General features: G+C 37.9%; 1 protein-coding gene across 5 annotated transcripts in view; it reads left to right on the top strand.

Moving 5' to 3' along the window:
* UGP2 (UDP-glucose pyrophosphorylase 2) overlaps positions 1-13,294 on the top strand; it is a 55,110-nt gene that overhangs the window by 10,414 nt on the left and 31,402 nt on the right. For 4 of the 5 annotated variants that reach the window (XM_019942672.3, XM_073791310.1, XM_019942673.2 and 1 more), the window contains exons 2-3: positions 5,196-5,323; positions 6,165-6,272. In XM_019942672.3, coding sequence (XP_019798231.3) covers positions 5,196-5,323; positions 6,165-6,272 — 236 coding nt within the window. Of the gene's footprint in view, positions 1-5,194; positions 5,324-5,840; positions 5,878-6,164; positions 6,273-13,294 lie in introns of those variants that run through there. The other variant, XM_073791311.1, reaches the window with a different exon arrangement.

The raw sequence follows: 13,294 nt of genomic DNA, 5'->3' as shown, positions 1-13,294 counted from the left end.
TTTGTTGCTCACTGGCCAGAATCATTTTATGTTTCACATTTAAACCAGTCCCTGGGAAGGCTTTAGACCAGTCTGGGCCTGGTGCCATTTCTGAAGGCCTTGGAGCAGAGAATAGGTGACCAGAATAGCAATGGGGTAGGAAGATGATTGATATGCATGGCTGATACAAACATGTTCAAATAAATGGAGTAGAGTCTATATCAGAGCTACTCAAGGCAATACTGGCTGCATTCAGTTATTTGAAATGCATATTCTCCTCCAGACCCAGAGGCAGGATCTCTGGGAGCTTGCCCAGGAATCGTGTGTTTTAACAAGCCCTCCAGGTGATCTGCATGCATATTAAAGTTTTAGAAGTACTATTGAGACAGGAACTTGGAGCCTTTAGGCATTCTGCTTGAGCACTTTCTTTGGCTACTCAGAAAAGTACTTCAGCTTGGCTTTTAAGGTATGTCTGGCTAAGGAATTTGTATTTCTTTCCCATCAAATGAAAATCCCATCAAATGGAGAAGTGACATGATTAGAGTTGCAGTTTAAGGGAACAAATCCATTCTGCCTGGTACCACCAGATTAGAGTGACAGATGGGTAGACTAGTTAGAAAGCTGTTGTCATCATGACCAGGAGAGTGAAATTAAAGTAGCAGTAGTGGGAATGGAAAGCAATGAATGGAATGGTGGCAGTTCAGTTAGGAAGTTTGGTATTGGATTGGATGTAATGTGAGGGGAAAGGAGGGAAGAGCCAACTGTGACTGAGATTTCTAGGTCACCTCGGAGTGACTAGGAGAATGTTAATGCCATGGGGTGCCGGGGCGGGAGGGGTGGAGGCAGGGAGATGAATTTAGTTTAGATGATGAGTTTTGTTTTGGACATGTTGAGCTTGAGGTACCCAGCTGGTTATCCAGGTGCAAAAGGTCTAGAAGGCAGTAGGGAATGAGCCTGGAGCTCAGGAAAAAAAGATCAGGATGTATTTGGGAGTTATCAGTAAGGAGATCGATAAGGAAATAATTGAGGGGGGAAATGGTCTGAGGACAGAATCTTAGGAAACCCAGGAAGTAGGAGAAGAAAGAAGGAGCCAGTTATGGAAACTGAGGCATGGTTAGAGAGGTAGGAGAAGATGTAAGATAATACTGGGTAGCTGAATCCAAAGAATAAGAGCTTTTCTAGAGGAATATTTGCAAACAACTGGTTTAAAGGACTGCAGTAAGAGCCCGGGAGAGGCTGTTTAGGTTTAATAAGTCATAAGTCTACTCAGCATATGTCCTCGGCTTTATTCATGGTTATTTTCAGTTGCCATTACGTTCTTAGAGTTTCGTACTTATTTGGCTCACAGGTCATTTCCTGGTTTAAGATTAAGTGAGCTTGCCAATTCTATGACTTTGGGTACCTTTCATTGTGGGTTTCCAAGGAAGGTTGGGACTAATCAGATCTAACGAGTGGTGGGAGGTGGCCTGGGAGGGAGGGCTCCTCACCTTCTTCGTTGCTCTAGGTGTTATCTCTGGCCTGCTCCTTGTGAAGCTAGCTTTCTGCTTTGGAATGTGAAGTTGTTTTGTTTGCCAATATCAGGATGTCAGGGAAGGGTATTATGTACACTTCTTAGTTGCTGAAATGGATAAAATGAAATACCTGAATTAAGAAATGAAAACAATCACTTGCTAGTCTCCTACTTCTCAATTCTATTCCTTTCCTCCTCCTCTTCTCTTCCCCTCCCTCTTTTTTTGGCTCCAGTTGGATAGGGGAAAGTCGATGGTGTTGAAATCTTAGTTCTCGTAAACAGGAAAGAATTAGGAAATTGAGGTACGGGAAAAGTTTCGAAAGGCCTACTGCTTGTTCTATCCCCAATTTACTAAATTGTCATTAAGTCAACTAAGACAATTCTAGTAAACCCAGGTTCATGTGGTAGGGAGTTTCCCATCTGTTCCAACTGGGCATAAGAAGACATTCTGATAGACATGCTTTCAGAGGAGAGTGTTATTTGGGGATTTTGTGCCAAAGATTAAAAAGAGCCAGACTAGGAGGGAAAAAATGAGCAGGATATTTCTACCTCACTGTGGTGGAATTGGGCTCAGAATAAATTGGCTTTGCTTCCAGCATTAGCCTGCCCTGTGACTTTGGGTAGGTCATTTAACTTTTCACCCTCAGTTTCCTCATCTGTAAAATGTTGAGGGTAGATTAAATGCTCCATCTCGTGTCTAAAAATGTTTTGATTTATGATTGAGGTAATGAAATGTTTGATTCCTAAAACGCTCTGTCTAAAGTGGAGGGGGATCAATTCTCTATTGCTAGGAAGTGAGGTGGTACAAAACATCTTAGGAGGTTAGAAAGCTTGCATTATTCAGTGGATTCTTTAATTGACCTTCCATTAGAAACACAGCTGCCATTGCCAGAAGTGTAACCTGAGAATGTTAAGTCCAAGAAAGCTTCTGAGTTCTATACTTCTTTTCCTACCAGAAATTCCAGACCTTTCTTTAAAAATTCAGGATGGATAAAAGAGGTCACTGCAAAGGGAAATGGTTTCTAGCTCCATGCTTCCTAGTCTGTGCCAGCTGCTTAAGATTGAAAATTCTTTATTCCTTAAAAGCCCTTATTCTTTAATCACTTAAAATCAGAACTTCATAGTAGCACTTTGCCCAGGGGAAGGGGAAAGAAACAGCAGTGGAATGAGGTGGAAGAGGTAATAGGCTTATAACGTTCTTTGTTGTAAAAGCTGTTAAGATTTGTAGAGGGGTAGAAGGAATACAAATTGTTCTTCATCTGCATTTGGTGCTATATCAAACCAATCAAAGTTAGGGATATTTGTCACAACTCGAGTTTTTTTTTTTTTTTTTTTTTTTTTGGCTGCGTTGGGTCTTTGTTGCTGCGCGCGGGCTTTCTCTAGTTGCTGCGAGAGGGGGCTACTCTTTGTTGAGGTGCGCGGGCTTCTCATTGCGGTGGCTTCTCTTGTTGCACAGCACGGGCTCTAGCCGCGAGGGCTCAATAGTTGTGGCTCGCGGGCTCTAGAGCACAGGCTCAGTAGTTGTGGCTCACGGGCCTAGCTGCTCCGCGGCATCTGGGATCCTCCCGGACTGGGGCATGGACCCGTGTCCCCTGCATCGGCAGGCAGACTCTCAACCACTGCACCAGCAGGGAAGCCCTAGAAGACTGTGTTTTGATTGTCACAAATTGTACTGTCTAAAAACATTCTTGAGGTGATTGTCTTAAAAAAAAAAAAAAAAGTTCTCGGAAGACAAAATAGGAACAATTATTATAACAGAAAATAATTATGGTCGAAATGTCTGTGGTTCCTTGGGAATGCTGTGCTTTTTGTGTTTTCCATCATTAGTGCAGTTTAAGTGAATGTATATAGTTCAGAGGTCTTCGTATTTGCATTTTAAAATTAGGTAAATGACCTCAACTTTCAAGCTTGAATTCATTTTTAATTTTATTTCATACAATGTGTAGACAGTTACCTGTTCTCTGCATTTATAAGTATAAACAATATAAGTCTGTTAATTCTGTAATTTTATAATTATGTAACTCTATCCTATCCTTAAAAAATTTAAAGTAAACCCTTTATGTGCAAAAAAAAGTTATGCTAACGTGTTCATCCATTATCATCATTTTTTACATATTATAATCAAATTGCTACTTACGAGTTGAAACATATCTTTATGTTGTTTATGGAACATACAGGTGTGTGTTTCTTATGATGTTTCTTAGCTCACAAAGAAGTTATTTATGAACTACAGTGTGGGTCATTTTGGTAGTTTTACTGGAGTCCATAAACTTAAGCCTTTAAGAAAAGCACATTTAGAAAACACTATTTTAGGATTAGGTTGTGTGCTTTCACCAAACTCCCTTGTATTTTTTTAATTTTAATGTGTTGGAAATTGTGTATATACTTTTTATTTTGAAGAGCTATGATAAATAACTCATTTGTTAACATTTTTCGGTGTTTGGGAAAGGCTGTCTACATTAAATTACGTCAGGACTTACATATTTACTAATTTTTAATAGTAATTTACTAATTTCTGCTCTTAAAACTATCTTTAAAATATTGATTATGTTGCCTTTAATTCTGTCTATATGCTTCCTTCTGCCCAGATAACAAATGAAGGAATTTATGGTATGTGGGAGTGTTTTTAGGTATATTGAAATATGGTTTTGCTAAATTAACCAACATTTGTAGAACTAACTAGCTATCAAAAGAAATGTTTGAACATAAGCTTCAAAAATACATTTATAAAATAAGATTGAGTTAGGTATTGAGGATAAAGAGGGGGTGAACAATAATCCGATTGTTCCTTATTTTACAAGAAGTAGACAGGGTAATTTCTGTCTAGATAATGAAGTATGTAAAACAACCTTGTTGGCATTTTTCTCCTAAGGTACTTGGGCCTGGGATGTTTTCTTTTTCTGCGTTTTTCTTTGTTTGTTTTCATCTAAGGGGCATTTCTGTCACCTTTAGTGAGATCCATCTGTCATAGAGGTGCCCAGCTATGCCAGAAGTCCTGATAGTCTTGTCCAACACACATGAGCATTGAAAAGTTTGGCTGAAATTAGGAACCAGAAACAGGGAGGCAGCCCTGTGCCCTTCTCCTTTTAAAATGAAAATTTTGATGCCAGGAAAGTAGAGGCACTTTGGAATAGCCAGTATCTCTCAAGAGGTTCTTCTTTAGGGAGGAATATGAACTAGAGTGGCTCCCCTTCTAAAATGGAAAGGATTCCTTAAAATTTTCATCTGTCCTGGAGGAGGAAGGAGTCAATTTGGCTTCAGTTGCCAAACCCTTCAGTTCTCTTATGAGGCAGCAGTTCCATAAGGACAGGTTCTATAAAATATGCCCTTATTAATGTTATTCCAGGCGTTCTCATTTTTTTCCAGCTTTGACAGCTAGGACGGAAAAACATCAGCGGAGATGGAACTATATGCTCAAATGAAGATTAATCATTTTACTTCCACCTGCTTCATCTCCCCCAAAGTGTTTAGTATTTTAGATACACCTGTAAAGCATATAGATGTACCAAACAGTCAAATTTGAGTGCATATGATTATTGAGTCATAACTAGTTGACAATGCTAAAATCCTCCTGGAGATTGATGGGACCAGAAGATTGAGCCCTTTTCATTTGCTGGCACACCAGAAATAAATTGGTTGTGGTTTACCAGCTGTTTGAATGGCTGTCTGAGTTCTCAGTCTGTGGTTTTTATATTTTTGTTTTAAGATCTCAGCAAAGCAATGTCTCAAGATGGCGCTTCTCAGTTCCAAGAAGTCATTCGACAAGAACTAGAATTATCTGTGAAGAAGGAACTAGAAAAGATACTCACCACAGCACCATCACATGAGTTTGAAGTAAGGACCCTACACTGTTTTTGCTTTCATCCATCTACATACTGAGTTGCTATTGCTGCTACTGATCATCTAGCTTGAAATAAGCACAAGATGTAGTGATATATTTAAAAAATTAGGATTGCTCAATAATTAAGGATTTTCAATATTTGCCCATTATAAAACCATTGTCTTTTTTATTTTTTAAATTCTGGTAAGTTTCTAAAGTTTGAAATAATCAGAACAAAATTACAATTTATGTGATCTGTGTTTTGGTATCATTGGATGGAAAAATGGATACCAGTGTTAAAATTGTGAGAAGTTAATTGATCAACCTTATATCCTGCATGCCTTTTCCAAAGAGCCAGTTCTAACAGAACTATGCTACTCTGACAGCTATGATAGAGGTTTCCCAGAATAGGCAGGTGTTTACTTTTCTACTTATAAATCAATAGATTATCCTTTTCATTTTCAAATTTCAATTTATACTTAATGTTTTGAGGTTAGCTGATTTTTGTTCCTTCTTGTTCTTTTGGTGAAGATTAATTGTCACTTAAAAGAAGTAGAGAAATACATTGGTGAGTAAATGTAGAGAACCAGTTGGAATTCCCACAGGCCAAATGGTGTTCAGATTACATGATACAGGTGGGAGATGGCGAGTGTACTTGTATTCCTTTAAGTGTGGTTCCTATTAGCTTTTTTTCCTCTTTAGTTTTAAATTGGGGTGTAAAAAAGTCTCTGCTGTACTCCATGTTTTAAACGTATAAGAATTTCACTGAAAGGTATTTTAAATGTACAATATATGTCTGTTTTTATTAAATATTAAGCATTCTGCTAGTTATAACAACGACTTCTATTCTCATAGCACACTAAAAAAGACCTTGATGGATTTCGGAAGCTATTTCATAGATTTTTGCAAGAAAAGGGACCTTCTGTGGATTGGGGAAAAATCCAGAAACCTCCAGAAGATTCGGTAAGTTTTGGATAAAATGTAGGAAAATTTAAGGTAATTTCAGACACTGGTTTAACTTTTGGGGGTGGGATACTATAGGGTACCTGTAGGAACCATCAATTCAGACATTGAAACTACAGAGATAGCCTGCTACTACTTTCCTTTCTTTTAGACCCATCTATCCAGTCCTGCAGAGCACTTATGAAAGTCTAATCTCCCTATAACACTACCTCATAACTTAACATCCTTGAATATGAGGCAGTTCTTTTGTTTAAACACATGGTAAGAGCTTCATTATGTTTTCTTCCATCTCCAAACCATCTGATTTCTCATTGCCTATAGGGTCATGTACAGTCACTGTCAGGTACTTAAAGCTCTCCCTATGCTTTCAACCCATCTTTCTAGCTGTATTTCCCTTGCCTGCCTTTCTTGAACCAACCCAGCATTCCCTTCACACACATAGTATTTCCCTGCTTCTAGACTTCTGTGTATGTTGTTTCCTTGGAATGCTATGGGCTCTTCACCTATCAAAATCCTGCTCATTCTTTGAGGCTCAGTCTAAATGCCTCCACCTCTGTTGTCAGCTCCTAGCAGAAAGCTGCACTGAAGAGGTGTAATGCGGTAGTATCGGAGGTTCAAATCCTAGCTCTAATGCTTTTGAGCTTTGTGTAAAATGAGAATGATACCAAGTGCTTTCTGTACTTCACAGGGTTGTTATGAGACTCTCTTAAGAAACATATGGAAACATGTTAAACCATGAAACATTTTGCAGATGTTCGTGGTTATTTCTATCATGCTGAGGTAGTAAGCCAGCCTAATTAGTAGCAGTTGTTTGTATGCATGTGTTGTCTTCTTACTAGTCTTTGAGGCTAGGAGACCATGTATCCTGAGTTGAATGATTGATCTAAATTAAGTGATTGTTTCAGGGACAGGTTTGGTTAACACAGTGGCCTTTCTTTCCTTTCCTGTCAGCAGTTTTGACCACTGCTGCTTGTGGCATTTTTCACTGAAGGTAGAAAAGACTTGATGGAGTGGAATAATTGCATGTAGATAGTTTATCTCTTATGTATCTGTAATCTTAAATAATCTAATATTGGTTTAAAAACAGGGCTGTTTTAAGCAGGAGTTTGGCAAACTACTGTCTGAGGGCTGCACCACTGCTTGTCTTTTGTAAAGTTTTATTGGGACATAACTGCATGCATTCATTTGTATACCATATCTGGTGGCTTAAGCTAGTGGAGTCCCTCATATTTCTTCTAATGAGAAAATCTTAAATGTAGTTCCTGGTGAAGAGTACTTTTTTTCCTATATGTCAAAATTGTCTTTCAGTTATAAAACTTAAAAATTATAAATTACATGTTCATGGTAAAAAAAGAAAACAAAGCAAAAAAAAAAAAATCCCACCTAAGCATTCACCTTGAGGACTCTCATTTTTGATGTTGAAGTTAAAATTCCTCTTGTCTGTAGTGCTTGCCAATTACAGTGTGCATATATATATATTTTTTTTTTCTTTAGGGTCTTCTATTTTAGTCTTTGATTTCCTTCGCTCTAGTGATGTACTGTGATTTATTTTTCTGCTTTTAAGTGGTAGAATTAATGATATTTTCTCCTGAAAAATTATTTAGAGCAATCTTCTGGATAGGTATATAATTTTAAAAAGGAACTAGTTGTAAATTCAGTCAGATTAAAAAAAGAATGTTTGGGAGTAGGCCTAAAATTATAATAAAAAATTTATACATTATGTATTTTCCCACTTTAAATACTTAATATTTTTGCTAGGAATTTATTCTTAGTTGAAATGACTTTACTTTTCTGATTAATGACAGACCTGGGGATAAAGGTTTTCTTCTTAATTCTTGCAGACTTGGGAATTTTTTTTCTCGTTACACAAACTTAACCTTTTGATGATAGAGCCTACCTTGAAGGAAGGCACAAAAATTGATTACTTTCAGTATATTTTATGATTCAGGATTCCGCTTTCGCAATGGAGAAATCTGCCTTTGTGTATTTTGAGAGAAGATTATGATACATAGTAGGGTTTCTTGGCATGGGGATTGGAGTTGGGGGGAGGAAGCAAGTAGAGGGATCAGAACCACCTAGGGATTTTTCCAGTTCAGCGCCACCATTCCAAACAAGGTCTTGACAAATCCTTTCAGGAGGCTGTGCCCCTGCAGTGAGCTGTAGTTACTGATAGGAATGCTGAATTGATATAGAAAAATAAAAAGAAAGAAATATAGAATTCTGGATGTAATATGATTTCATGAAGTCTTTTCTCTTTCTGTTTATAAAAATGTAAGTCTCCATTAAAAATATGTCTTTGGGGGCTTCCCTGGTGGCACAGTGGTTGAGAGTCCGCCTGCCGATGCAGGGGACACGGGTTCGTGCCCCGGTCCGGGAAGATCCTACATGCCGCAGAGCGGCTGGGCCCGTGAGCCATGGCCGCTGAGCCTGCGCGTCCGGAGCCTGTGCTCCGCAACGCGAGAGGCCACAACAGTGAGAGGCCCGCGTACCGCAAAAAAACAAAACAAAACAAAAAACAAACAAACAAACAAAATATATATATATATATATGTCTTTATTTTAAAGCCTAGGTTGTGAGCATCTTTTAAAAAATGTTCTTATAATCCCATGTGCCCTTAATGTTGAGGGTTTTGAAATGCAGAGGGAAAAAATAAGTTTGCTCTTTTAACTATGTTATGAGCTTCTTGAGGGCACAAATGTGTCTTACATACTCTGTTAACTATTAGCTTTGGCAAGTAGTTCTGAGAATACAAATTATAGGTTAATATTCATTCACCTTGCTTCCCCTACACTCCTCCGGCTCCCTCCCTCTCCTCCCCACTCCCAGGCTTTTTACTCTCTGGTCATAGAGGTTATATAGAGGTTAGTTTTCCTTTCAAAACACATTATTTAGTGAACATAGGTTCTTTTTTTTTTTTTTTAAGCATTTTAAAAAATTTATTTGTTTTTGGCTGTGTTGGGTCTTCGTTGCTGCGTGCGGGATTTCTCTAGTTGTAGCAACCGGGGGCTACTGTTCGTTGCAGTGCGCGGGCTTGTCATTGCGGTGGCTTTTCTTGTTGCGGAGCACGGGCTCTAGGCGCGCGGGCTTCAGTAGTTGTGGCACGCGGCTCAGTAGTTGTGGCTCGAGGGCTCTAGAGCACAGGCTCATTAGTTGTGGCACATGGGCTTAGTTGCTCTGCAGCATGTGCGATCTTCCCAGACGAAGGCTCGAACCCGTGTCCCCTGTGTTGGCAGGCAGATTCTTAACCACTGTGCCACCAGGGAAGCCTGAACATAGGTTTTTATTTTTTAAATGCAGGTGATACTGTACCCTCTTAACTAAAAAGAAATTATTGTCAGAGAATAGCCATTTAGAGTGACATTTCTCATGTCATCCTTGCATATAAACATTGTTATGACAGAGGATCTATATTTTTGTGTAGGAGTTGGCCACCTTGTTTTGTAAATAAAGTTTTCAGAACACAACCACACTTACTCATTTACATATTGTCTATAGCTGTTACAATGCTGTGATACTACAATGGCAGAGTTGAATAGTTGTGATGAAGACTATACGGCTTACAAAACCCGAAATACTTCCTTTCTGGACCTTTATGGAAAAAGTTTGTTGACCCCATTTTAGTGTATTTATTTTTAGAAGATCTTCAGTAGTTTACTTCTTTGGTTCCCAGAAAACTGACCTCAAATGCCTTTTTCAATTCAGATGATTACATTTTAGGTAAAACTATTTTTTTGTAAATACTAGATTGGAGGATATACTTATAGAGAGACATTGAAATTTTATGTTGTCAAGTTTTACTTACTCATTCTTGCCTACTGTGTTGAATACTTCATTTTAGCTCTGTCAGTGAGCACATATATATATATTTTTTTATATATATTTTTTATTGAGGTATAACTAACATACAACATTTTATTACTTTCAGATGTACAACATAGTGATTTAATTTAACATTTGTATGCACTGCTAAATGATCACCACTGTAAGTCTAGTTACCATCTGTCACCATACAGAGTTAATACAATGTTATTGACTGTACTCTCCATGTTTTACTTTACATCCCCATGACTTATTTATTTTATAACTGAAAGTTTGTGCTTCTGGATCCTCATCACACATTTCACTTCCTCCTCCCCTTTGGCAACCACCAGTCTGTTCTCTGACATACGTGTTTTGTTTTTGAAAAGCCTATTGAGCCCATATTTTATTGAATTATGCTTAGAAGAAGAACGCAATTTATGGAGTTATGCCATGGATAATGCTTTGCCCCCATTTTGTGAGTGTTAATCTTGATCATTACATTCATTTAGTTATCTTGATATTTAGCTACTTAAGGAAAGTTTTTAAAAAAATAAGGTTAATGTTTTTGACTAGCAAGGAGGGACCAGTCAGCATGTACAGCTTCATTGGACCATTTAATTGCTTTCTAGAGAGGCCGTAAGAGTGTCTTGTTCCTCGCCAAGCTTAATGTTTGAGCTTAAGTGTTGAGGATGGAGAGGGATGGGAAATAGATAAAAGATATGGGAAGATACAGAGCCTACTCAAGAAGGTATTGGGACTGACGGGCTCTTTTGAGCCCTAACTTAAAACCTGTTATCACCTGGCTGGCCATGACCTCTGATGACAATAAAGTACATTATCATTTATATGAAAATTATATGAAAAATATTCTCTAAATTTTTCATTTAGATAGGAACACAAAGTCCCTGGTTGATTTATGATTGTCATTCTTGTTTTATAGTCCTCAAAAGGGTGAGGGTGTATTTGTGAATGGGGAGGAGTTATATAGGGTCAACTCTTTTTGTTTGTTTGATTGAGATAGAGAATTGGCATGAAAAATATCATATCAATGTGGTATTTAGCTTCAACAGATTTTTTTGTTTTGTTCCACAAAATAACTGAGAACTTTTCTTACTCTTAGTCTTATCAGTATAAAAACATTAAAGCGTGTTTAAATATAATAATAAAGCATTCTGAGAAAGTTACAGTATACGTGTACAGAGTAAAAATACAGATTTTTTTAATTTGTCTTTTGGAAGGTGAATTATAATATATTGTGCAGCTAATGTTTGCACATCTTTTTTGAAAGACTTACTGGAGGCAATTTGGCCAAGGATCTGCTGTGATATGACACAGGATGGTTTGCTTTGAGCATGATGAAGATTTCCCAACTGTAGTCAGCAGCTAATGGCAAAGCCATTAGAGACTTGTTTTGCGTGTGTGTAGAGATAACATTAGATCCTGTAAAGAAGATGTGGTACATATATACAATGGAATATTACTCAGCCATAAAAGGAATGAAATTGGGTCATTTGTAGAGGTATGGATGAACCTAGAGACTGTCATACAGAGTGAAGTAAGTCAGAAAGAGAAAAACAAATATCGTATATTAACACATATATGTGGAATCTAGAAAAATGGTACAGATGAACTGGTTTGCAAGGCAGAAATAGAGACACAGATGTAGAGAACAAACATGTGGACACCAAGGGGGGAAAGCAGGGTGGGGGTGATGGTGGTGGTGGGATGAATTGGGAGATTGGGATTGACATATATACACTAATATGTATAAAATGGATAACTAATAAGAACCTACTGTATAAAAAAAATTTTTTTTTAATTAAAAAAAAAAGATAACATTAGATCCTGAATGTAAAAGTATTCCACAAAAAGGAAATAGGTAGTAGCATTTAAGGAAATGGTCCTGGGGACATGGGTGGATACCAGAGAGCCTCATCTTTTCCTTGAAGTAAAATTTTAAAATGGTAATATGTAGAATTACTAATATAATCAAAAATACTAATACTAATTTGGCAAATATTGCTAAAACTCATTCCCTGCCTTTTGATTCCATGATGAATTGAACAGTCTTTAATTTTCTCCAGGACTACCTTCCTTCACATGCCTTTATATACAGGAAACTTATTTCAGGAAGGGGATGTGACTAAGGGGGCTGACCACAGGCCTATGAGTCTTACTTCTGTTCTGGTTACTTATTTATTATTTCACTTTAGAAATAGTAAATATATGGCCACTTTAACATCAATCCCATGGTTGACTCTGAGAGACTCTAGGTAATAGTGTTAGACCAGGGTCTCTAACCACACCCCCTGTGTCTAGAGTTGGGGATGGTCCAATCCCACAGAATCGAGTTCCTTGGGAAAATTATAGCATGGATATAGGTAGTAGTACCACTCCTCTGAACATTACCATTCCCCCCTCCTCAACCCCCACCATATAGAGAACCTTTTTGGACCTTGGCCCATGTGTTGCAAGGCCTAATATAGATCAATTTATTATTATACTCTCCAAGTGTATATTTTATGTAGGCATTTTGTGTCTTATAATCAGATAAGAACAATACATCTGTGAAGTTCTCCTATCCCACATCTTCATCTGTGGTACAACTGTGAGGGAATTTCCATTATTTTTATTTACTACAGGACAACCCTGAACCTGCAAGATTGGCACTGGAAGAATTAAAAAAAAAAAAAAAAGAGTGGGTGGCCCATACCTACCTATAATCCTTTATGCCCTGTAATTCCTTGGGGACATTTTACTAATTCCTTTTCCTTATTCTAGATCAGATGTGGACAACTGACCCTCTGCTCATCCCATTGTATAGCCAAGATGAAACTGGAATAAGTTTACACTAGGCATCTGAACCAGGAAGTCTCTGCAGGGATTGTAGGCCCTAGGTACATTTTTTGAACTTATAGGTAAAACTGTATAAATGTACATTTTCTCAGAGTGGACAGAAGTACTTTTTTAGAATATCATTCAAGAAACTTTTATTGGGTGCTTCCTCTCTGTCAGGAACTAGCTGCATTCTGGGACTACAAAATAATAAGTCTTGGCCCTTCTTCAGCATTTTGGCCTTGAGTTTTAGAGGAAATGGATCCAGAAACAGCTACCTATGGAATAGTGTGAGAAGCAATCCATAGGGTGCTATGGAAGCATCTAACTGGCATGGGGGCTCTGGAAAGACTTCTTGGCATTAAGGTAGACTCTTGGGGTAACC

The sequence above is a fragment of the Tursiops truncatus genome, chromosome 14 (assembly GCF_011762595.2).
Source record: "Tursiops truncatus isolate mTurTru1 chromosome 14, mTurTru1.mat.Y, whole genome shotgun sequence".
NCBI classification, from domain to species: Eukaryota; Metazoa; Chordata; class Mammalia; order Artiodactyla; family Delphinidae; genus Tursiops; species Tursiops truncatus.
The sequence above is the reverse complement of the archived record's forward strand: the minus strand, read 5'-3'. Positions and strand labels throughout refer to the sequence as shown.